This window comes from Phalacrocorax carbo, chromosome 2 (genome assembly GCF_963921805.1).
Source record: "Phalacrocorax carbo chromosome 2, bPhaCar2.1, whole genome shotgun sequence".
NCBI classification, from domain to species: Eukaryota; Metazoa; Chordata; class Aves; order Suliformes; family Phalacrocoracidae; genus Phalacrocorax; species Phalacrocorax carbo.
Genome location: NC_087514.1, coordinates 51823236 through 51849785, shown reverse-complemented (window position 1 = coordinate 51849785; position 26550 = coordinate 51823236). Strand labels below are relative to the sequence as shown.

The 26550-nt window shown below is 41.3% G+C and overlaps 1 protein-coding gene across 1 annotated transcript in view; it reads right to left on the bottom strand.

Moving 5' to 3' along the window:
- The window catches only part of ANKRD29 (ankyrin repeat domain 29), a 32556-nt gene extending 21036 nt beyond the window's left edge, over positions 1-11520 (bottom strand). The window contains exons 1-4 of the mRNA XM_064441778.1: positions 11509-11520; positions 6113-6223; positions 4327-4425; positions 1852-1950 (exon numbers count right to left, since the gene is read on the bottom strand). Of these exons, the coding sequence (XP_064297848.1) occupies positions 1852-1950; positions 4327-4425; positions 6113-6223; positions 11509-11520 (321 nt within the window). The remainder of the gene's footprint in view (positions 1-1851; positions 1951-4326; positions 4426-6112; positions 6224-11508) is intronic.
- Positions 11521-26550: the final 15030 nt, after the last annotated feature.

The window sequence follows — 26550 nt, the reverse complement described above, 5'->3', positions numbered from 1 at the left end:
AACAGTAGAGCCCAAACCTGCATTTGTCCAAAGATGGAAGCTATTAGGAGCAGCTGAATGCAGGAATATTTTCTTATTTAGACCTTTTCTCCCTTTTATCTGCCCTAGTGGCTCACGTCAATATATTTTGCATGCTTCATAAAAGATCATATATTGTCATGAAGGATCAGGCAATTTCAAGCCTGCTGTTCACCTTCTGGACCAAGTCTTTGCCTCTTCACAGAAGACTAGCTGAGAGGCTGTGCAAAGATTTGGTGAAGATGTAACTGTGCCTCTAGACAGAATAAGGTACTCATCCCGTCTTCCCTCCTTTACAGGTTTCCTACGTTCACTGCTGTCCTGCCCTCTGCAAAAAACACTGCCCAGTTGTGTGCTGAGCTGCAGTGAGTAGTCCAGGCTCTTCCTACACCTGGGACACCTTTGCTCCTTCAGCATGGCTTTGTGGCCTTTTTATAGGCCAGATGACTCAAAGAGCAAAAAAGTTCACTCGCCCAGCTGTATACAGTGGAATGCAAGAGAAGGTGATCCTTCTGAACCTTGCTAACCCTCACCTATACCCTGAAATAAAAGGCTGAGAAGCAACCGTTATTTTAATGTGCAGCTTCTCCCAATAACTCTGTCCCACGTGAGATTATCCTGCACTTGAAAAATCCAGCTGTTGTACTTAACATTGCAACCTCCTGCATTGCCAAGTTCTACAGCTGCACTGCACGTTGTGTTAAACAGCCACAATTTCATTCACGTTTTTAAATTTACTGATCACTGCTGTGGTCAGAGAGTTGCTTACCACAAGCGTAGCTCCCTAGGGTACCAGAATCCTACTGTATGGGCTTGTGTGGACTCTGGCTGCAAAACCTCAGGTTTTTTAGTCCTTAGGGCATAAGGAGTTGAGTCTCTGATGTTCCATCAGTTCCCTTAGTATTTAAGGGAATACTTATTTATATTTCCAGGGACTCTGGAAAGCAGGTATGGGTTGAGGGAGTCATTCCAATCACAGACTATAGCATCCTGAAAAATTGGTTACTGTGGGGCAAAGAACTATTCCTTCTTCAAACACATCATTATGGGTCCCAAGATAAATAACAGGCAAGCGTCCTCCCCAGATTATAGGAATGCTCCAAAATGTGGCCAGCACGTCACGGGCAAGAATATTTAATGAAAATCTGGTGCTTTTGGTTTTGTTTGCTGAAAGCAGAGGTACTAGTACTACCTTGGGCAAAGAAACTGAGTTGATGTACTGCTGTCAGTGATGAACTGCTTTCAGTTCTTAATGCTGTTCACCCCATGATGGGTGATGAACCAGATCCAGGCCGCGCCGTCTGTGCTTTTGGCTATTCTAAGAAGATTTTGAAAAAGGACCTGCCTGAACAAAGAAACAGAAGCTCTGATGTATGTTTCATCGTCTTGTCACAGGTGGGTAAATGGGAATTTAGGGAGGATTGAAGGCATTATACTCTTATGCCTCCTATGGTGGTATGCAGAGATCCCCCAATGTAGGCGAAATTTCAGTCTACGTAAGTGAAGTACATGTACACCTAAAATGGGATCCTACCTAACATGTACAAAAAGACCTTTTTTCCTTGTATTGGAGAGTAGCTTATGAGGAAAGACTGATATTACTATCAAGGGACCAATCTTTGATCAACTTATGCCATTAAGTCTAGGTAGTAAAAGCTAGTCCCAAGTTAATATTTTCACAATATGTTGCATTACTTATATTACTTAGAAAATTTTAAGTGAGGAAATCCTTTTATCGTGTTCCTGCTGCCATGTCATGTTTCACATAAATAGGAAAAATCAGCCTTAATTTTCAGAATGCATCAGCATGCAAAAATAGACCCATCATCTTACTTTATTCTTAAATTCAGTGGAGGCTCCAAATTCAAAGAGAAACTTCACTACATCATTGTGGCCTTGCTGTGCAGCAAAGAACAGAGAAGTTGCACCTGACTGTAAGGAAAAATGGATTAAAAGAAACCCAAACACATAACACACTTGACTGAAGTATATACATATCAAATTAAAAAGTATTGAGCGCAATCACTTGAATATCAGCTGAAAAGACATGATGATTTTGAGGACTCCGGAGGACATCAGGTATCTTAGGTCAGTTGTCTTCTCATTGCACTGAGAAACCTGTCCAGCATCATACATATGAGTAAAATCCAAGTTTCACGAGGGGCTTCTGCACAGAGTTTCTAATATAGACCTCTTAGGTTTCTCTCACTTCTACCCAGTCACCAGACAGGGAAAGCAAGCCCGGAGTGAGAAAAGAGCGGTCTTGCACAACAGAGGAACAGCCAATTTGAAAGCAACCCCTATTCCACCTGACACTACAATCTGAGACAAGTAGGAGCATGGGATGTATTTAGATCAGGGTGTGGGAAAAACAGGGAGACAATTATTTAGTACAGCAGAGCTCCAACTTGCTTGACTCTCCACTGACAAAATGTGACTGCTGTTGGCATAAGCCATCCTTGTCTCTTGCAGCAGCAGATCCCCATCCAGCCAAGCAGCCTTCAAACAACTATAACCAGCCCTGCAACTCCTGCTTTCCCCTAACCTCAATGAAGAACTGAAACCCCATATTTTACACTACTTGTATAAAATACTGTCATTAACATGTGAGTAAATCAGGACCCAAAAAACTTTGGTGGCTGGACAGAAGGAAAAAGAAGGGGAGGGAAGGCAAAAAGGAAAAGGAAGGAAGGAAAAAGGAAAAGGAAGGAAGGAAAAAGGAAAAGGAAGGAAGAGGGAAAGGAAAAGGAAGGAAGAGGGAAAGGAAGGAAGGAAGGGGGAAGGGAAAAGACAGACAAGCAGGCTTTCCTGACTTTGGGCTGTCTCATCCAATGCAGAAGTTGCAGGAAAAGGGAGCTACACATTAAATGTACTCCAGTACCAAAAGGCTTTACAATAGCACATGGGCCCTTGAGGCATTTCAGAGCCCCCTCTCCCAGACACACTTAAGGGGCTCTCACTTCTGCAAGCTTCGCAACAACTTCAGAGTATAAGAGCACTGGCTTGAGTATGTGTATTAGGTTTCAGAAAAGTGCTATTGGTTGGTCTTTAGGGCTTAAACTTCATCTGGTTTGCTTCCTCTCTGCAACAGAGTGATTTTGGAGGATTTCAGCATTTCTCTTTTGTTGGCTTGCTGAATCAGTATGTCCTGAGTGATAGTCAAGAGCAGCTCCATAAAACTGTTCTCAACTTTTCCTTTTGTTGCTGCTTTTCAAGCAATGTTTACCTAAGGGAAGGGACATGTTTAAATACACGGATTTTTGGAACAGGACCCCACTGAAAGACACTGACAGTCATGGTTAGAGCAAGTTTAGGCCAGTAAGTGCAAAGACATTTATATCATCAAACATGACATTCAATGACTCAGTAGCTTGCAGATGTCAGCATGAGATTAGTGCTCTGGTTCCAGGTAGCCAAGGAAAGTGCTTGTGTACATTTACTTGTATTGTCAGTGACGAGCATACTCTTGTCCTGCATTGCCTGCTGCCATCCCATGTTACTGCATGCCCTCCTTAAACTGCTCTTCCCTTTGGACCAGTACAACTGTCATTGTCCCAGAGCAATTCTGCTCTCTGTGTAGCCAGCACACAGACCAGAGCAGCTGCAGGTACTTCTTACAATCATTTGTGTGGAGTTTGAGGGGAAGGCACTTTCCCAAAACCAGCTACTGACATTGTCCCTTCCACAAGCAAGCATGTCATGGTGTGAGAGATGCTTTGAATGCAAAGCAGAGATGCAGGGAAGGGTATGGGTGATTAAGCTGTGTGATTGCTAGAGATGGCTTAGCTCAGACTACGTGGCAGAAACTCCAAAGCATACCAAGTCAAAATAATCCCCAGGCTAGCAATGGCATCCACTCCATTTTAATGGCCAGACTCAGCAAATCAAAAGGTAAAAGGACTTCTTACCATTTATCCCATATGGAGAGTTGTAAATTATTGTGCCAATAAGTAAAAACTGCAGATGCATAAATGGTGTAACCCTGGGGGGCTACATCTTAGATGTAACTGCCCCTCACCAACCAGATGTGCTGGAAATGTTGATGAATTATTTACAAATGTCCCTCTTGCATCTTATTTTCTACTATAAACTATAGTATATAGTTTACTATATATACTTCTACATTGCTTATTACTAGAAACCTCTGATTCGTTGATGTCCTCAGGAGAGCAGACCCTGTTTATACATGCACTGCACAGCAAGTGGCAAATAGGCAACTAGCAAAAAGCAACAGAGAACACTCCTATGATCTGTAATAAACCAACAGTCACTTAATCAATCCCTGTTAGAGTGCAGAACTTCTCCTACCTCTCTCTGCAGATTGATATCTGCTCCTTGCAACACCAATTCCCGTACACAGTCTAGGTGGCCATAGTAAGATGCTACCATCAGAGCTGTTGTGCCGAGCTGGGAGTAAGGAAAAACAAGTCAGTACCTTCAACAGACACCTCCAGCAATGAATCAGGCTGTCTGGAAAAGACAGCACCTCTTCTGAAAAGATGAAGGAAACTTATGATCATTGAAAAACTTGCTGTCATTTAAAACTTACTATAAAGAATACTTTGAAAATGAGCAATTAGCAGGTGCTAAAGCAAAACCATTACAGACTTGTCTGCAGTGCTCAGGCCTGACTGTTCAACAAATATGTATGCAATGACTTTGCCTTATTGTCCCAAATAAGTGCAACAATAACAATAGGATATTTTTGGTTTATATACAGCATTTTTATCAGAGAATCCCAAAGATCTTTGCGTGATTTCCAGAAGAATCACCTTAGACACAGGAGCTGAGTGTCTTAGCTGAGTCATTTAATTGTGAGTCACAGTCAGGAGTAAGGTCTGGTGATCTGAATACTAATTCCCTATCCAAATATCGAAAGCAAACACAGTCTGTGTCTCTTCATGCCATGTGAGAGAACTTCCCATACCAGAACTATACGTTCAGGTTCCCTTAGTATCCCATAAGGCCACCGCTGCAGCGAACAAAATAAGATGTAGGTTTTATACATATGTGGACAATATGCAGACACCACATGTCAGAATGACAGTCATAGCATCAGCTCCAGAAGTACTGCAGGATGAATACTTGCCTCCAGGGCAAAAATGAAATGAAAATGAGAAGATCCGTTAAAATCATTTGGCTTAGAAAATCTCTTGCACTTTGAAGGTATTCAAAGTGAGTGAAGCTGTGGCAGGTTCATGTTTCAGGCTAGAAGTTGCACTAATCCAATACAACACAGGGACAACTCTCAGTCAGTCAGTCCCAATGCCAAACACAAGAAACCTGGGAACTACTCAACCTCAGTTTTCGCCTGCTCGCTGCCATAGCTTAGTACAATCAAGTATCTCTCCATAGGTTGTAGGTAGAGTAGCAAGACATACCCATTATCTGTGTTTTCAACCCATTTCTAATCTCAAAACTAATTTCAGCCCATGCCAATTATAGAAAGAAAATCCCCATGAAATCTTTCTGTCATGTGTCTGGGCTCCTTTTTTCTTGGAAATCATACTGTGCCTTCATGTTGGTGCCAAGTCCAGGAGATAATGAGGAGGGGGGAGGAAAAAGTTATGATGCTAGCAGTTCTTCCGATGACACCGCTGGGTGTAGGACACTGCATACTACGTGGGGTGGGAACGGCTGCACATCAAATGCAAACTTCTACATTGCCTACATGGAAACTGTGGTCCAGGGTTATTTAAAAAAGAACCAACAACAAACTAATGAGGAGCTCCGGTAGCTGACAGACTCATTGCTACCTGGGCTCAGTTGAGTTGACTCTTCACCATGATCTATTACTACAATGACATCTTCTTGCAAAGAGAAGCCCGAGGTGCTAGGGTCTATGCTTTTAATGTCAGTGCCACAAATAACTGTGTAAGACACATTTTTAAGTACTGGCAAATTCCTAACACCTTGCCAACTGATGTAAATCACCATGAGATTATCTTGAGTTTCAAACTTGCTTCCTGACAAGAGAAGGTTTTAAATCATCCCTAAGTGTCTCATGTTAGACCCCTGCCACGCCCTGGGTGCAGCAGGCTGTAGAAAGTGATGTAAAATCAGTGCAGTGGGTGTAGGTGCATTGTGTGCATACACTGTCTTTGCAGTCCACATCTACTCGCCCACTGTTCAGCAGCAGCTGGAGGAGAGCCAGGTTTCCTTTTCTCGCAGCCCAAAATGCAGCATTGGCGAGTGGCGTTTCTTTCTGGTAAAAAAAATAGAAATCAGAAATAAACCACTTTGGAAGATACATTGGACAAATACACAGGTGCAAATTCTGCATTCAAGCCAGGCAAGTTTTGGCTTAGTGTGCTGTTCTTTCAAAAACAGAGCATGGAAGGAAAGCCAATTTAATTTCTTTGCGCAATTAAAGAGATCTGACTCCCTGTGCTACCTCATATAGCTTCAGGTCTTCCCCGTGTCCATGGCAGCCTATGTCTCTTAGCTTGCTCTGTAACGAGAGACAATGACACTAGTCCAGATCCCCAGGGAAACATCACAGAAAACAACGTGCTAACTGGTACCTGTATTGTCTGCGTCTGTGGTGGGGCTGGGCACAGTCAGAGAGGCTGAATCATCCTGCTGACATGCCCTGCTGCAGGACATCCTCCTGCTTCCAGGTTAGCTCTCTGCTGTCTCCTTCTCTTCTGCGTATAGAGTCCCAACAGAGGAAAAGTATTGCTCATGCATCTCCCATACTGTTGGGCCTGCCTCCTCCCTAGAATTAACACCCTGTAACTGTGGGCACATGAGATATCTCCTGGGTGATGCTAGACAAAAAAGGCTAAAACCTTGCTGTCTGTAGGCTTACAGAGTCATTTACTAGGTATGCAAGGCAAAATTAGGAAACTGAAATCTAGATAACACAGGCCACTGTTAAACAAATTGGTAGTAATATAATACTCTTTCGAGGCTTTCTTAGTCATAGAAAAAATGCTGCAGTGTGACTTCTCCTGGGTAGGAGCAAGTTATCACTGCCCAGCATAGGAGGACAGCAGAAAAAGACACAGACTTTGCTCCTGACCTCCTTTATCTGATCTATGCAGGCAGCTGCCAAAATGCTGCCCTGACAGCTAAGCACTGCCACCGGTGAAGTGTGGAGGGAAACAATGCTGGGATGGCAATGGTACGCAGGCTCATGCTGCTGATTTTCTAATGAGGCCCAAAACCACCAACTGTTCAGTAAGGCATTGTTTCACTGATAGTCATCTTAGACCAAAACAGTGTCAAAAATACCCTGGGGAACTGCTCTCCACTGAATCCTGCCTTCAGGATAACCCAAAGAGAGTGCAGAGTGAGTATAAAATTCAATCATTCTCCTTCAGAAAATGTAATAGACGCTTCTCCATGTCTAAATGTCAATGTGCACATGTAATGTGGTAGAGAATCAGGATTGAATGGTTTTATGGTCGATACCTAAAATGCACACACAGGGCAGAGTTTAAATCGCTTCCTTCACTGACACACAAGTAATAAACCTCAAAGAAACTAGCAGACACAAGACCAATCCTGTGTGAATCTATCCCAGATCCATCTCACTGAGCACTTTTCATGGGTTGCATTTTTGATGTTAATAGATAGGAAAACTGGCAGCTGTTTGAGACAAGAGAAGTGTCAATCATTCAATAAATTATAAGACGCTTCCTATAAATTGATAGTGATATTTCTTGTATCAGCACACACAGGGGCAGGAGTCTGAAAAATTTAGCAAGCACAATAAGCTAAACTCTGATCTTCCTTTTGCAGCTAACACATTTCCCCTGGTGAATCTGTAGATAATGTCGATCAATGTAGAGCTCACAGTTTATCCTCTTCTTGCTGGCAACGCAGTAGTGTTTTCTAACTTTACCCTTACAACCACTAAAATGTTGTGAAAAAGCAAACAACTGACATAAACACACAGTAGTCCATGTTGCCCTTTTTGCTCTGATTCGTTAGGCAGATATTTATTTATAGAGCTGGTAGTTAGGAATATTGTCTTATTGTCTTTATTCTTATCACATTCGGTGGCAAGCTATTGCAAAAGAATGATATTTAGACCTTACAGAATGGGAAATCAAATTCCTTACCTTCTAGTATCTCACTCTACCCTTTAAAGTTTTAGAAAGCTTTGGGGTATGGCAACATATACACACAGGGAAAGATTTATTTCATCCACCTGGTTTTCACTACCAGGGCACAGTAGGAATGTGACTGCATTTTATTATGCCTACCATACAACAATGCCATTATCAATCAGGTAGACAGGATCTGGAATCAATATTCAGGAACTCTTTACCTGCTTTCATCAGTTTACATGAGAAGAGAACTAAGCTGCCAGTGTCACCCTACTCTGGAAATAGAAATCCAGTGTCTTTAGCCTTATGAGTCATAAATTCCCACCTCTTTTTTCCCCCTGTAATTCCTACAGTTGCTCTCCAGCAAAGTTGTCCTCATACTTTGGATCAGACCCAAGGAATGGAAGAATTCTCCAGTGCATCAAGGCCACAAAATCAGGTTTTTCCCAGTGGTGCTTTTGACCCAGTTTGGAATGACTGATATCAGTGCTTCTCCTCAGGCCCATGTGTTGTTGGGGAGTCTTTGTATAAAAGTAGAGTATACAGCACACTCAGACCATCAACCATGTAATGATTAGATAAAAAAAGCAAACAGAATTCTGAGCTATTTTACCTGCTAAGATTAATGGAACGTGCAAAATCATTCAAATGATCTGGGCATCTTGCAAGGACAGCCTTGAGTTGTACCATCTGGCAATTTCTCTTCTGCTTTCAAACCAAGGATTTATATCTCTGTGCCCTTAATTTTCGGGTGATATCAGCAATACTGATGTCACTGGTAGGCAAAATATAAGACACTACTTTGGGATTAATAATCTTATTAGTTGAATAATTTTTGAGCAATAAATGGGTTTTAAACTGTAGGATGTGGCGTAAGCCTTGACTGCTGTTGTTCCGTTCTGAACTCAATCCTGTCTCATCAGATACTTAGGAAGAAGTAATGTTGAATTTCAAGAGATTAACTGGATACAATTTTCATGTAGTTCTTATTATAAAGCTAGTGTGCTCCTAAAGCCTCCTTAAAGTAAACAATTGATCCTCAGCATTGACAGTCTGGGAACAAAGCGTAATAGATGTTTGAAAAAGTGATTAGCTAATAGCTTTGGTGAAGATGACATGTTTCGTGATGTCATTTGCTCCAGCATCAGCAACTTTCAAGATACAATTTCCTCCACTTCATCAAGATCTCTAAAGCATTATTTCAAACTCTGCATGTGCTATTCCTTTCAGTTGTTTATATGTTTTTACGAGAGCCCAAAGATGAAAAGCTGCTTTATATTCATGCTGTATTGACATCAAGCAAAAATACTTATTAAAAAATGGCCTAGAGGAAAATATATGTTATAAACCTGACAAGATCATTTCTATGCCGGAATACAGAAAAAATAAAATGTTATAATGGATCCATATGTGTCACCTTAAGAATATTCAGCGGAAAAGTATCATCTAAAAGCTGTGATTAGCAGCTCCTGCTCCCTGCCCTACCCTTGACTTGCTGTGTGCAGAGAAGAGGCAGGTCACAGTGGGGTAACAGCTGAGGAGGACGAGTACAATTCTTCAACAGTGATCTTGAAGATGAAAGAAAAGAGGCAACAGGCAAAGAGAAAGAAAAGAGAGGAGAAAGAGAACACTAGCCTGGTGGCTTGTTCCTTGTACTGTCAAAATACAAGAAAATTCCCTTTTCTTTCTCAGTTTCCAAACCAGGCCTAATGGAGAGGAAAAATTGTGTAACAAGCTTTAAGAAGAAGAGCTGGCAATCAGGATCAAGCATGATACAATGGAAAATGTTAGTGGGGCTTAGGAGGAAAGAGAGAGGACTTCATCAGGTAGCAATACATCCTACCTGAAGGATCCTGATAAAAAAAGAAAGGTCGTTCAAGATATAAGTTTAGACAGGCAAAAGCTGGTAGAAGAAGAGAGCATATTCATGTGTATAGACAGTGAGAAAGAAAGAAAGATAAATGCTGCCTCATGTGTAAGCAGGAAAATAAGATGGAAAACGTAGACAGTAGCAAATAGAGATGGCAGGAATCCGAGGTAAGTATGCAGTCTTCTGTGAGAAAGAGAAAATGCCAAGCAAAACGACACAGAAAAGAGAGAGAAAGCAGAGGGGGGTGGGGGTTGCAGTTCTCCTGAGGAAGAGGGAGCAGGCAGTGGGCTACCTTGAATGGGACTACTTGAGGGACTAGAAAGTGCGAAATAAGGTGCAGAAAAGGAGCTGGTAGGGACAGAACAGAAAAGAAGACCTGAATGACAAAGTAAAAAAACAAGGAGGCCATAAAAGGAGAAGAAGGCAAGAAGAAGGGGGCTGGCACCACGAGGAACATGGGGCTAGTATCTGCTAGGGTGGATGTTTGTGAGAAATGAAGGTGGGAGAAAACTCACAGAGGCAGAATGGAGGGACAGAAGAGACTAAGAAAAACTAAAAAACAACTCAGGTGTGAGAGCAATGCAGGACCAAAAAGGCGATCAGCACAGAGATTTCACAGCCCAGCGTTAAGGCTGAGCTGCACTGAGACCAAAGGTACCCTGCTCCCTGCCACATCAGGGCTTTAACTGCAGGTGGAAACCACCTGCTGCATCGTCATCGAACCCATGCAGTGCCACCACAGCACCAGCACTCCCGGGGCTGGGAGGGGAGACGCATTGACAGGACTGAGAGGCAAGTACAGGGAATAATCTATCAAATAAAGCAATGCAACACAAGCAACATGGCAAAGGACTGGCAGAGAGCTGGTGATCAGTAGGAGAAGGGCAAGCACAGCATCCAGAACATGCATAAGGGAGAAGATGTAAATATTATCTGTTAGCATCAGTAAATGGCTGCTTGTTTCCCTCTTTGCAAATTGTTCTTCTTAATCCTGTCCTCAGATTAAAAAAAAATTATTTTAGGCGATCTTTTGAAAAATCCCGGCACTTGCATGGGTTTGGATGGAAGAAGTATAAAAAGTGACAGGAATCACACACAGCAAAGGGATCAAAGCAGCCAGGCTTCAGTGGCCACCGGAGCCTGAGACGACGAGCGCAGATAAACGCTGCCTAACTATTACACAACCAGCACTAGCAGAAATGATGGGAAAAGTGAAGATGAGGCTCCCGACTGCACCAAAACCCACAGTGCTGAGCCCGGCCGCCCTAAAGCCTGCGTAAAGCTTCATGGAGGTTTGCAGTTTATGTAACACCAACCATGCATCCTTTCGGGGATGTCAGCTGTGGGAAGCACCCGCTCCATCAGCTGCCACCGCAGCACTCCCGGGGCACCCCATAGCCCGGGAAGGTGGCCCAAAACCACCCTCGTTTTTCCTAAAACAATAAAGAAATCCCTAAATCCAAGAATATGACGGAGCATTTCACGGGCTGCCGCCACGGCCAGCGCAAAGTGGGAGGCCAAACGCGCATCCCCCCCCGCCCCTCTCCCCGCCGCCCGGCTCACCTTGTACGACATCGTGCACATCGCAGCGCCCCGCCTCCGCGCAGCTCCGCGCAGCTCCGCGCAGCTCCGCGCCCGGGGGCTGCGCGGGGCCGGGGCGGGGCGCGGCGTGGGGCCGGCGCCTCCCCCCCGCATGGCTTTATGCTCGGGAGTTTCTGGCTATTATTCCCCTTTAAAGGTTATTTTGCGGGGAGGGGAGCGTTGGGATTGTTGTTGTTGTTATTAGAATCACAGAATCACAGAATCATAGACTCATTCAGGTTGGAAAAGACCTCTAGGATCATCTAGTCCGACTGTCAAACCAACACCCCCAGGCCTCCTAAACCATGTCCCAAAGTGCCACATCTACGTGTTTTCTGAACACCTCCAGGGATGGTGACTCCACCACCTCTCCGGGCAGCCTGTTCTAATGTCTGACCAGTCTTTCAGTAAATAAATTTTCCCTAATATCCCATCTAAACCTCCCCTGGCGCAGCCTGAGGGCCTTTCCGCTCATCCTAATAACAATTATTATTGTTATTACTATTATTATCATTATTAACCAGTAGGCATGGCTCCCCTGCAGCCACACGCACCCCCCAGCTCCAGCAGCATCATCCCAAAAAGCAAGACCCCGTGGTGGGAGCCCACGCTGCTCAGCCACTGGTTTAGACCTTTAGACCTATAGATCGTCTCCTGATGGAGCTAATGCCACCTCCGTGGCACCGCTTTTGCATTTCACAGCCTTTTCCTTTTATATCAAGGAAAAAAGTGTCAAACGGTATCGTTGTGGGTATACCCACGCTGCAGCCACACAAGCATGTGAGGGTGAGCGTTCCCTCACCTTGCATGTATCCAGCTACCACCAACACTATCTCCCGTGGGTGATGCACTCTCATTAGGAAGACAGTAAGTTCTTAAGGGCTTAATTTTAAGCCTTTAACAATTAACAACCATAAGGCCAATACATGTCCTGTTTTGCCTGGCTGCTGCAGATTTCATTCAAAGGCTGTGTGATATAAAGTAGGCAAAGCAGGGCATGCTCTGGTGGGAGATTCCTGAATTTCTTTGCTATTGTTGGTTTAAACTGAGCCCTTAGGGATTTTCTTCTTTTGATGTGCACATATAAATCCCATTCATGAGAAAATTATGCGAGTGCATTGAAAGAAAATACTTGCACGGAGATCCAAATAGTTTATTCTACAAATCTGCAAGCGGAGGATTTTCTGCAGATTTTTTTCCTGAGGCACTATTCATCTGTGCACACAGTAAAACAAACTGTAGGGCAAGCAGATGAAAGCTGCTAATAGCATAAGGTCATCTCAGAATGTACGGCCTGGTGTGAACCTCCCCTTAATTACTGAGAAGGTCATACAAACATGGATGATCATTCTGATTTTTTCTTAAACTTAAAAATAACAAATTAACTCAGTAGAGTGCGTCGTTAAGAGTCAACCTTGGTCTGATTCAGTTGCACAGTGATGCTTGCCTGCTAATAGAGGAAACTATTACTAATCCGTACACACTCCCTGCCTCACCCCTGGAAAATCCCTGTATTTATTCAGTCTACTGTGAATAACATGCCAATCTTTTCACATTCATCAGCCAAAATGTTAAATTTTCAGACAAAGAAAAAATAAAGAATTTTCTGGATGAACAACAAAAAAAAGGAGACTAGTGCAGCACATGGTCTTTGGGTCTGTATTTATTTCTGCTGTCAAGGGACAAATTTTGAAGTGCCTTTCTTAATTTGCCCACAAAATCTGAAACTGCACCTGTTTTCAGTTGCACATGCTCTCCTGTGATTTTGGTGTTTTCATATTCAGGTGCAATAATTTGTCAGAACTATCGAATACAGAAATACGTATATAAGGTATGTTCTGTTTTGGTGAGCCTTTGAAAGTTTGTGCCAGAAAGCATTTAGAAACCATCTTTTTTGGTGCATTTCTCTGCCTGTTGTTACACTCAAAATCTTGTTTATGGGCAAAGAGGAAACACACCTCATATATATATAAAACCAAGAATTTATAATTAGTGTAACTTAATCTTAGCAGTCTAATCCAAGAATAATTACTAGGGCAGATAGAATTACTGCAGAAAAAGACAAAAATAAGTCTATGCAGAAAAAAATCAATAATAATAATATACAGTTAAAATTTAGACACACTTCCTAGTTTTTACTCCTTTTCCTGATATTTTCCTCACCTTTCCCCTGCTCTGCTGGGTCCTAAAGTCAGTGTTTTTATTCTGGTGGTGGTTGTTTGGGATGTCATAGTGAGATGTCAGCATCTGGCGTTGGCCGCTGCAGGGAATATGAGGTTCATGTTGATGGCTTCTTCTTCCTCCCTCTAGGATCTGCATAGGGTCATTTTATACATTTGTGAACAAGCTTTTACATCTTGCTCTTTCTTCACTAGTCTGCAGCTCCACATTACAACCAAACTTACTACCACCTGGTGGCTTTTAAGTTTGTTAGATATTAATTTTTAGTTCGTTTTGTTATTCTTAAATCCAGTTTTGTCCAGCTCCAGGTCTGTATTTTGTACCTGACGATTGGTGAGTTGTTTATAGCCATGGGGTTACTAGTGCCAAGCTTGTGTCCCACCTCTTATCATCCCACGCCCACGCTCAGGTACCCTGCGTCCTGTGTCACCACTTCTCAGTCACACCAGGTCTGCACTTGCCTACTCTGCACTGTTACGTTAGAGTTGTAAAGCCATAGTGGTACTATACAAAGGTAAACAAAAGTAAAACAAATTACTTGGAGAAACTTGGTCAATTAGAAAAAGTGCTGTTAGAGCTAAACCGTGTAAAACAAAGTTGAGGGGACATCAACAGAGCAAGTCTGACAAGCCTCAGTCATCAAATCATAGAAACATAGAATCATTAAGGTTGGAAAAGACCCTTAAGATCATCAAGTCCAACCCCTAACCTATCACTGCCAAGCCCACCACTAAACCATATCCTCAAGCACCACATCTACATGTCTTTTACATACCTCCAGGGATGGAGACTCAACCACTTCCCCGGGCAGCCTGTTCCAGTGCTTGACAGCCCTTTTGGTGAAGAAGTTTTTTCTAATGTGCAGTCCTGAGGCCTTGCAAACTCAGTGCCTGTTACTAGGAGTGGGAATACTGTACTCTAGGGCTGCATGGTTACACTACCCACATCTCCCCTATTCTTGATTCTTGGCAGGATATTTAAGATTGCAAGATATTTGAACTGGTTGGGATTTGTTACCTGTTTGACAGAATTCATCTGCAGGGCAGCAGGCTGCATTCCTACCACCTAGTATTTCATCACAGTGATTATTTCAAATATCCTGAGTCATGTTGTTTTGTACAAATCTGAATGATATCTAAAATGTGTTGCTGGAACAAATGAAACTGTTGCCTTTAAAAGCTGATCCAACTGTTCTGTGTAGGTCACAGACAAACCTCACCTAAGCCAGAACAGTTCAAGCACAGCTGTGTATGGAGAATTAAGAAGTGGCACAAATTTTGGGTTAGCCAAAACATTCATTTGGAGACCTTGATCCAAAGATTTGGAGATCTTATCTCCAAGATTTTCATCTTCTCTCCAAGATTTGGAGATCTTGATCCAAATATCTACAAGTTTTTATGCAAACACATACATTCATTTCTATTTGCTTTAAAAATAGTTTTCAACAAGCAAATACATGTTTAGAAATGTCATTGAAGAGAAATATAAGTTTGCTTGCTGTGCATGTAAATAGATAAATATATTTCAGCAGAGTACAGTGATCAGCGTATGTTTTGTAACTCCAGTGAGCTCTGCCATGGGATTCTGCCCCCATCTCAAGAACCTATTGCTAAATTCGACTGCCATCTTCTAGACTCCAGAGCTCTTTACTGCTGGGTGTATCACACGCTGCACCTGTGTAATTCAGGAGATATTGCATTGACAAATATGTTTCTGCACTAACTTTTTTCATTTCCCATATGGCTGTACATCCTTTGTGTCGATGCATTTGCTTCCAGTATCACCTGTATGAAGACCATTGGTGTGAGCCTGTGACATTTGTTCTCTGTAACTTATTTTTTTCTAAAGTTACAGATGATGGAGAGCTTACTATAATGTTATTGATTTCAGCTGTACTGGCATCATCTTCTTTCCTGGGACATGTGCTTCCATGAATATTTAGTTATTTAAATATTTTAAAAATGTAAATAGGTTTGTTTTTCCAGAAATAAATGGCTTCATCCAAAGATTAAAAAGAAAAGGTATTTTAAAATGTAAATTGGAGCAACCTTCAGCAGTTTCAGTTACAAATTTTGAAGCCTGATTTTACCCAGACGACAATAGTAATATCCCTGGCTCCTGTGAAGAGCAAATTGTTTTTCTATTTTACTAAAGGTATAAATCCTCTTTACTACTATAGTTCTCTCTGCTTAATTTCAAAATCCTGGATCATTCCCTCTTAGAGGACTGTTGTATGTTTCTCCCTATGACCTCCTATGTGGATTTAGGCAAGCCTTTTGTGCCAAAATCTTCAAAAATGGCCTCTCACTTTGGCTTGCTTACATTCTCTTGCGTTGTAACCCAAAACACAGACGCTCAGGACAAAGCATCCTTTCTTTTACATCCTTCCTTTACAAGCATCAGACTAGGGTTTTTTTCACATCAATTTTGTCAGCAATGTTCAATATCAGCACACAATAAGACAGCAGCTCTAAAACTTCTTTCTCTTTCCCTGATCTTTGGGTCCTTTTTGTTGCTAAAATCACTCTTGAGCTTGGCTAAAGCCTGCACTGCACTGTGGAGTGAAGCAAGTTGGCCAGCTTGGACACCGCCTTTCTGCTGTGCCAGCATGGAGGTCTGTGTACACCAACAAGTCCAGCCGCTTGGCTAGATAAATCAGTTCACACTGATCTCTCTGGGGATGTCTACGTTAGTGTTTCAGTCTGGATGAGAGGCATGCTTCTGAAGTGAATTTCCTGATTACCTCCCTTTGCTGTGTTGTTGTTCTCATTGTGGAGGGATCTCGTACTATGCAAACTGGATCCATTTTTGAACTAAGCTCAAAGAATTTCTCCACGAGCAGCTGTAGTGGACTTCAACAGCAAATTGGCATTCATGGGCTGTCTGAATTAAAAAGAGCACACAAACCCAGCATGAAATGGGTACAGTGTAGACTTCAGGTCCTCAGCACCAACTCTTTGCTCTACAGATCCACTCCTGTTAGTCCGCCCTACTCACAAACGTAGACAGCCTGAGTTGTCCAAAGCAGATTGCTACTGCTACCATAACTAGCTTAGATATCTCTACACTGCAATGCAGTCTCTAGTGTAGTAAAAATGCCTAATAATAAGCTGGCTGGCATAGCCACCTTGAACGACCCTCCCGCCTGAAAAGTAGCCAAAGCCTTGTGCCGCTACTCCTTTCCCATGCCCTGTGTGTGTTCTATCATCCAGGGAGGATCTGGGAAGTCTCATTATTTGCCTAGGACTTACAGATATCCCACAGAACCTACAAATGGGTCGCAACAATCTGGAAATCTGCCTGCCCACTGTGATTTGCTGTAGACTTCATGTACTTGTGCTCCATCAACCCTCTACATTGACCTTTTCAGTTGCACTATGCATAGACAGATTTATGGCACAGAGCATGCACAATAAATGTGATACTTTCCAAGCATTCCGTATCTATTAAGCACAGCTTGTGTCATCAGCTTGTACCTGTGCAACAGGGGTGATACACCCTGGAGTGCCTGGGCATGCCCATCCTCTGCCCAGGAGTATTAATCATTCCTAATCCAGCATGCTATACCACCTGTGAGTAGTATTCTGCCCAAAGGGAATCCTGAGCTGCATCTTGGTTTCAACTTTTAATGCCCTTTGGCTCCTTCACAGGCACTTAGGGTTGAATATCTTGGCTTCCTTCTTTAAATGAGAATAGCACTGCTCATCTCCTGTGAAACACTTGAACAACCACAGATAAAATCAGCCATGTGTCTCAGATGGATCATTGCTTATGTAATTAACCTCTGTTTGCAAAATGCTAGGACATTATGAGGTGAATATTAATTTGAGCGCAATATATTGTTATTCCAGCTGTCTTTCAATGTATTTTTAGACAACTACCCTTAAAAAGAGGAATAGTGGCAGATCTGAGAGGTATTTCTGAATTAGTCTGGCTAACTGATGTTTACTTCCAGCATTCACTTGTGTCTATGAGGAGTCTTAAATCATGAAAGTGCCAGTGCACATCCACCAATGTGTCACTGTGAAAATGCCCAGGCACACACACACACACACACTCTGCTTCACAGACTTGCTACTGAGGTGGTACGTAATGCCCTAACCTCATCTATTTATGAATGAAAAAGATGCTGTTCATTTCAAGCCAAAATGTTATTCTTGCTAGCACTCTGTGGACAAAGATTTCAATAACATAACCTCAGGAAGATGAGATACTTGAGACACTGAAATCAGAAAGTCCTACCATACAATGACAACTCCTAGGATTAATTAATAGGATTGCATCAGGTTAATTCATACTGTAATGTCTTTCCAATACATTTGCACCCTCTTTTGTGAGACCTGTTTCAGGCTTTGGGAAGCACTTATTTGTGATTCTTTAGGGAATCTTACCTGGTTTTGTTGATTTTTTTGTTGTACAACCTAATTTAATTTGAAAATGGAATATTGAATAATTCTGAGAAAATTACTCTAATAGATTGAGTGACTGACCCTTTTACAATTACCAGGAACACTATAGTCTTCAACTCAACTTGTATACTGAACTTTTCATATAAAGTTTTGGGTTTTTTTAAATCATACTTATATCTCTGTTATACAAGTGGTAATGCCTAGGTAAGGGAAACCGAGCAATTCTTTCCAAGATCACATAGCAAGCTCATGGAAGGTTTGGGACTAGATTCTGCATTTAGCTGAAACATAAACCTCTGAAAAATATCATTGGCATATATTCCATGTAACATATTGGGAGTTTACCACTCATTCGGTCCCAAAGCCAAGCTCTAGCCGCACAGTGCTCTCCACTTCTTGTCTCCAGTCAGTATAGCTCAGGCTTCTTAACTAGAGTCCTTCTTTGTGCCAGAGAAACAAATAATCTGCTGTGTACCTTTAAGTTGTGTATCGTAAAGAAACCATGAATGCACATTACGGCTCTTCTGCTAACATCCATTGTTAACTCTGTCTCCATAAGTAGGCAATGCACGGTCTCTCGTGCACCTAGCATAAGACGTACATTTCACTCCCAGTACTTCATGGAAAAGTGTAACATGTAGAAGTTCCTATCTGTTAAATAGCACTGCCCTTGGAAGAAAATGTGCTATTTCTACCTTGCTCAAAGAGGTGCAGCAGAGGTCTTCTTTGTTTAGTAATTTGAGTTCCAGCTGTTTTGAGCTGTGTAACACAAACCTCTGCGGGACACAGCAACCCATTCTGACCAGCTTTCACGAGATCCATTCAAAGGCAGAGAATCCCTGTGATTCTGTGATTCCCATAAGAGTTTTTCCTATGACACTTGACCACTCTGCCTTCATTGCTGTCCTCAACCAGCTTCCATTTAAGAGCTGGTAACAGACTTTAGTAATCCAGAGCGTAAGTCTGTGAAGTGCTGGCAAAAAGAGGTTCCTCCCAATGGCTGGCCCACGCGCTGAGAAAGTGCTACCAATTATTCCTTTCACACAGGTGATGGAGCTTGGGGCTGAAGCTACTGAGTTCAGACTCTGATGAGTGTCTGTGCAGAGAACGATGCTCTGAAGAGTGGAAGAAACAAATGGTCGGTCTGTCTTTTCCAGAGTTACAGCAAGTCAGTATATCTTTAAACAGTTTATGCATTTATTTCATTATAAAAGAAGCAGAGCAGTCATTTAACGTATGCCTGCGTTTAAATACTGAAAACAATACGAAGACTGTAGCAAGTACTCTTCCAGTTAATGCTGCAATGGTGGGATCTTTCCAGCATGTTATTAGTTTTCTAAAATATATTGTATCTTTTGCATTACCTAAAGTTACTATGTTTACTAGACTGAGAAGTCTTGAAGTTTGCATTATGACTGTACTGGTGAAATCTGTGAAATACTAAAATTTTAAAACAATTTAAAGCTTAGCTTCTTGCAGTGTAAGATCATAATTAATCTATTTCACTCCTTTTCAAAAAAAAGACAGAAATCATAGATGTCCTTCAAATGAATTGTCTTATGATTATGCACTGTTAGTTAATTTAATTTTTTCTTGTTCAAGAAGATGTATTTAAATCATCAGCAATAACTTTGATTAAGCAGTCTATAAAACAAAATATTTTTAATCTAGCCTGTCATTTACATTAATCTTTTCCTTTCTAAACTGTAACATAACCAGCTACATGGGCTGTTTCTCGTTTCTATAATATTTACAAAAATACACGTCTATTTTACTAAAACTAGTGTATAAAGAATGTACTTTGAGTTACTCTTTATTTTGGGAGATACTCTTAGAAATGAATAGTGATAATAAGGGAAATAATAAAAATTACTTTAAAAAGACTTTTCAGGAGAACTGTACCAAATATTGAGGTATCCCATAAGCCTTTAAAAAGTAAAATGGAGAATTTACAAAACTGTACCTGAAAAAGGAAAAGTTTATCTAATAATAGAAATAATTTACCCAACATGTTCATAACTGTATGCATTAATCCTTCTAGGGAGCGCTTACCTTGAATCTTTCTTTTCACTCTATGGTTCTTTTGCTGCGGCCACCTGTGATATCAAATTTCTCATCAAATTTGCTGGTATAAGCTGGTGTAAGGACACTTAGCTGCTAGGGACCACGCGAGTGTTACTAACTTTCTTCATGTGGACCTTCGAACTTTAGCCTGGGCTAATGACCTAGGAATCAGAGAGAAGTTGGCATTGTACTTCAATAAGTAGTACAGAATAATTTCCATGAATTGTCATTTGAGTGTTCCAATGAATTTGCTCTTTTGTTTCCTCTTCTCCATTTGTTCCCTGCAAATTAATGCTTTTAGCCACAGAGATTAAGTGACGTGTCAAAGAAGTCAATGAAAGGGCTACACCTACCGTCTAAGACCAACTTCCAGTCCAATATAAGCACCAGCGTACCATCTTCAGTATAGTGCAAATGCGTTTCAGCCTTCAAACGGCTGAGCTGAAACACCTCTGTGTTAGCATCTACACAGGCACATCATGCTTTACAATTTTTTATCCTTCCCCTCCCAGTCTCAGAATTTTGCTCTCCTGAACTTTTGTTGCTTTAAGACAGCATGTACAGATTGTGACTGTATACTTTCTTCATCCATCATTTCCTTTTCCTTTCCCTGCTTATCCTCTGTATATGTTGATTTTATGACACAGTCTGAAGTTAACTCTTTACCTGTTTTCCGTCTGCTCAGCCAGAGAGAAGCCAGTGAGCCTGTGTTCACGTGCTTTGTGTTTGCAGGCTTTCCAGTTCCACGCATGGCACTTAACTACTGACTGATACTGGTGCAGATTATGAAAATGGCCATCTGAGTCCATGGAGATTCTAAACCTGATGGGCAGTGAAGCTCTCAAAATGTAAAGGCATATGCAAACAAAATCATATAGTGGCCATTTTTCCTGGGCATCGCTTGTCTATTGTTGTATATAACTCTACTGTGGGAGGTGATGTGGGTTCTGAGAACATATATACTGCATAAGCGTGAGAACAATGCATGATATATCCCATATGCTACTGTGGGCAGGAAAACCAATAGATTATCTAGGGTTTGCTATTTTTTTCCCCACAGAATATAATTGACTCCTATTCTTGTAAGCAGAAGTTTTGCATAACTAACAAAGATAGAAAAAACCCTAAATATAAGAAATAGGGGCAAATTCTAGTTATCACACTAAGCCTAAGTAAACAGATTTGTTAAAGAGGGACACACCTCATTAGTGCTGCACAAGACCCACAAAACTGCTCTGTATTTAGCACAGAAGCATAAGATTCTGTCTTGTTCACATGAGACCTTCTGAATGGCACAACCATATGGCTTTGGTTATTTCTTCTCTGTCCCAAAGTCTTGTCTGAAGGCAACAGAAGCCATTGCAGAGCATAACTTGCACAGTCCAGACAGCCTGAGATGGCTCCATAGGAGCTTACCCACTCAGTAAAACTGATCTGGTAGATTGGTTTCATCCTCATTTGGAGAGAGTAGAAATCCTCAACAAAAGGGGCTGGGGACCCTGGGCTGAGGGTAAGAATGACAGGGCATAAGCAAGTCTGACAGCAATCGTCTTGATACACATGAGAGGGACACTACTTACATTGTCAGGTACAAAATTTGAGTTGTAGGCTACTGCTCTGTCTGTTCAATTTCTCTGTCTTATGCCCTGCTGGTCAGAAAATCAGTCCACTAATTGAAAAGAAAGAACTTGGCTAAAGAACATGGGGACACAGCTGTATGATAAAATACCCAAATGACAAAACCGTATTACAGCAGTGCTAAGAAGCTAGCGCTATCACAACTCCTACTGAAGTGTCTGATAATTAATATGGCTGAAACCAATTGTTATTAACAACAACAACAAAAAGATTTATAAGAGTTACAACCCTTATAAATCTCTCTTCCATAGAGAATTTTGATAATGTATAATGTCTGTGTTATGCAAGTCTATAAGTGTACTTAAATAATAACAAAGGTAGTCTCCATTAAATTTTCTGCATCTTCACAAGGGATTTGTTCTAAATTTACTATCTTTTCCAAGTTCCAAAAATAAAAATAAGTAAAAATAAGTAATAATCTTAATGTTCTTGAACCGCATCTGTTTGAATTCCTAATTACATTTGTCTTCTGATCCTCAGCTGGAATAAACCCATATAACACTGGAGTCACCTCAATTTATACTGCGGAAGGTCTGGCTTCCTACTACATTTAAACATAAGGTTCTACTTAAATCTTAAGAAATTGATGAGACTGTGGTTAGGCTAGAGCTGAGGTCAAATTAAACCTGAGGCAGTGTCTAAATTTGTGACAGCAACACTACCTAAAGATACAAAATCCTTGCTGGAAACAGATCCCAGAAAAGAGCTGCCTTATTAATAAAGATCAGATCATGGAAAATTCTTGCAGAGAAAACTATGAAATTCAGATGCCAATCTATTCTAACCAATAGTTTGAAAGTCTGTTAAGAAAAGCAGTTTACAAAGAAGTGGTTTCCATCAGGAGCTGCTCAGCGTACTGTGGCAGGGAGTCTGTGCGTAGCTGTTTTCCCTGATTATGACGGCCAAAGCAGCAAGAGCACCAAAGTCAGCAAACAAAAAAACAGGATGTGAAAAATGCAGGAGTAGACATTTTCTGTTTCCCCAGATGTTTGACTGACAAATCATCGGGTACTGACCAAAGGGAGCACATGCTTCTTCACAAAGAATCGGGCATTATATGACCAAGACGTGTTATCTTCTTTTTGAACTTTCAGTCCATGAGCAACTCTATTAAAGAGTATAGAAAGTCAAGAATAAAAAGGAAATCCATTAAGAAGCAAAACAATAGAGTGGATGGATTTAAATGTTGCCCATTAGAAAGTTTCTTAAAGTTAAAAAAAAAAAAGATACATAAGATACATCAAGCTCTGTAGTAAACATATTAGAGAACAATCAAGTGTAATTTGCTTAGGAAGTCTTAAGGTAACTATACCCTTAGCTGCAAGCCCCAGAGTGTTCCTCTTGACTTACTCTTCGGAACTGGATGGCAAAGAATTTGTGTCTCACTTCCAGGGTTGCCCTAGCCCCTAGGGTACTCAGTGACTAAACACACAAATACCAAACCTGGGAGGGACTGGTGTAACTTCTACATTCTGGCTACTGATGAGGACTCATGTTTTTGCCTTGAAAACGCAATTTGCCTTCTCCTGAATGGGGAAAGTGATGTAAAGTACCAAACATTCACCTTCCCTCCTCTTTTGGCTTAGTACTTCTCTGCAATAAAAGAGTGTGAAATACCCAAGCCAAGTCTCACATCAGCCACATGGACATTTTTAAGTTTTTTGTCCACAATCCCATCAATTCTTTTACGGTTGGACTTGATGATCTTAAAGGTCTTCTCCAATGTAAATGATTCTATGATTCTAAGTCATGACCTCTCTCTAGGAAGATGTTTGTAGCTAGAACATTTCAAGAGAGACCAAAAGATATAAAAAGTTGCACTTAACATGTCATGGACTTAGAAAAGCCTCCAGCATAGTTTGTTACTCGTGCAGTCTGCCAAAGGCGTGCATTCATACATTGTGCATTAAAGGAGTGCAGCAGTGCTGAGAGACCGTTCAGTGAGCAAATCTCTTACATCAAGGATCACAACTTTGCCTATCTCGATTCAAAACTGTAGTGACTGGCCTCATACAGAGGGTTAAGGAATAGTCTTTCATTAACTTTTCCGATTATGTTATTCAGCAAAAACAAATATTAAATACCTAGAAAAATCAAGAGCTACTTTAGAGGATGGTGGTTTGAGTCAGCTAAAATAGTTGAAATGCTTTACAGAGAAAGACAACATGAAACCAGCCAAATTAGACGGTACTATTCTAACTCTATACAGGGGTGTAATGTTTGAGGGTAGAGCTATGATGAGAATGTGGCTGCAGATGTTGCAATTTACCTTGAGAGCCCTTGGAAAGTGAGAGAATTCATAGCGGTTTTCTATTATAAGAATATGTCAAGTGAACTTAGGAAGCAGGATGTGCAGGAAAACCTTAGCACATGAGATTGCAGGCTGGCAAAAGAAAAGACAGACCTGCTGTTAGGCTGTAGAGGGATGCTAAGTGTCATGGTAGCTATTAAATTACTATGCAACAAGCGCAGTTGCATGGTACTGCAATGTTATGCAGCCAACCAATCATGAAAAAGCTGAACAGGCATCAACTGAGATGCCTGGATCACGTGAGATGGTGGGAGAGAGAATAAAAGAGGCTCCAATTGGATGGATAAAAAGATCTAGCAGGCACAATATAAGGGCATTCAGAAAAAGATGGTCTATGAAGAAGGATGGCATCATCATAGTGTGTACCTCCAGAAAGGAACAGGTGAAAGAAATAAGAAAAAAGACATCAAACAAAAGGACAAGATAAAAATGCGGTTCTGAATAACTAGGTCCTGGATTACACTAAGTACTGTAGGTATCTAAACTGTTTCTGCTGACAGAACTGCATTTCAGACCCTGGTTCTAGCTTCTCTGTGCCTCAGTATTGCAATTATAAAGAGAATAATTTCTCTTTTTCAAAGTGATGTGGTAGGGTCCTCAGACAGTGTGGTATGAGAAATTTCTGCAATATTAAAAAGACATTTTCACCAGAAAAGCAGAGACCAAAATGATTTTAACAGAATGCATCTTTCCTGATGAAATGCAGTGAAGACATAGGACTTGTCAGCACTGCACCATTTTGCTGTTAAACCAGAGTGTGTGCGAGTGACCTTATTTTAGCTTAGGTGTACTGCAAAAAGCTTTTAGTAAAACTAATGAAAGTTTACTTATAAACTGAAAAATAGTCATGCATAAGCATTTATGACAGGAGGTGCTAAATGCCTTATTTTCTTGATAGAAGTAGGGAGCCTAATCTGAGCTTGAAATGTTCTGGTTGGGTATTTACACTCTAGGCTACAGAGGTGCTTAACTGATTACAGTTTTGAAAGGGTGAAGAGAGCTCCAGTACTTTGCAGGAAAACTCTTCCACAGACTACATCTTTAGGACTGGCTTCAACATAAATGCCAGATATGAAACTTTTATTGGGGGGCAAGATGCGCAATTTAATCTTTAAAGATAACTGAGTAGAGACTCAGATCTCTCTAGTCTGAGAGACTTTCTAGCTACCTGATAGCATATTGGTTCATTATTTTCTCAAAGAAAGAGCAAACTCCCACATCACCCGGTGCAGCAATGCAAGATGGTAAATGTGGTGCCTGCACAGGAATCACAGGTTTTGTTCCTACCTTCTCCACTGACCTGCTGTGCAGCTCATGTAGCACAGTTCACAAATCCGTGCTAGTATTGCTGTCTCTTAAGTTGTGGGGTCCTTGGTGCCACCTTCCTCTTTCTTTGGTAAATTATGTTAAGCAGGAGCTAAATAGTACCACCAGGATTACCCACTGAGGTTATTTTTTGACAATCTAATTTTCACTGCAGGTTTCTGGTTGGTGAGCTGAATATGCCAAGCCCTATATATGTTATGAAATGGCAGGATGAGATGAGATGAGCAGTATAGGGAATGAAACAGAGAAATTATATCAGCAAGGTGTTTTCGGAGCAAGCATTCTTGACTTGAAATTTTAAATCCATTCTTAAATGAACATCTTTTAAAACAGAAAACGCAAACACAAAGAATGATCTATAATCACAGTAGTGTAAATGCCTACTAATGTAATGTTATCTGTTCATGTTAAAATAATACAGATCCAGAAACACTTTCAATTGCCTACATTTATTCGATGAAGTGCTAGGTATCTGTCAAATAACAAAATCTACTCCTTGCAGACAGGAAGAAACAGGGAAAGAAAACCTTATAAAGGATAAAGTTAAAAGGAGGAGAGGACTTACTGGGAGGAGAAAAGGGCAGGTAGCTGGAGAAGACTGTTTTCTGCAGTGGGCCACCGACTTATAAATGTTGATTCCTGAGAGCTGCCAGCTAATAAATTCTTACTTGTGTTTCTGAAATCTGTAATTACAACAAAAGATGACATGAGGGGAAGATGATGTATCATCCCATGAATTATTGATACTGACCTTTTTACAGGATAAAGTTCTACATTAGATAGGGTGAGCTGAAACTCAGCGAAGTCAGTAAGTGCTGACTTTCTGCTGGCTTTGGATTTGGCTTAAAATAGATTAAAAAAATATATATGGAGTTTATAGATTTGGAGAGTTGCATTAAAAAAAACTTCTCACTCTGTCCTCCTTACTCTACCCTTCCTTCCTGTGGTCCTAAAGCCCCGCAGAAGGCAGGCGAGACTCGTGCCTGCACGTGGTCATACCGCAGCCTGCACAATGCTGTCAGGAGGACCAATCTGCTAGATAATTTCCATGTGCTAGTGACAGGCTACTCTGTCGTCTCCACATGCACAGCCACA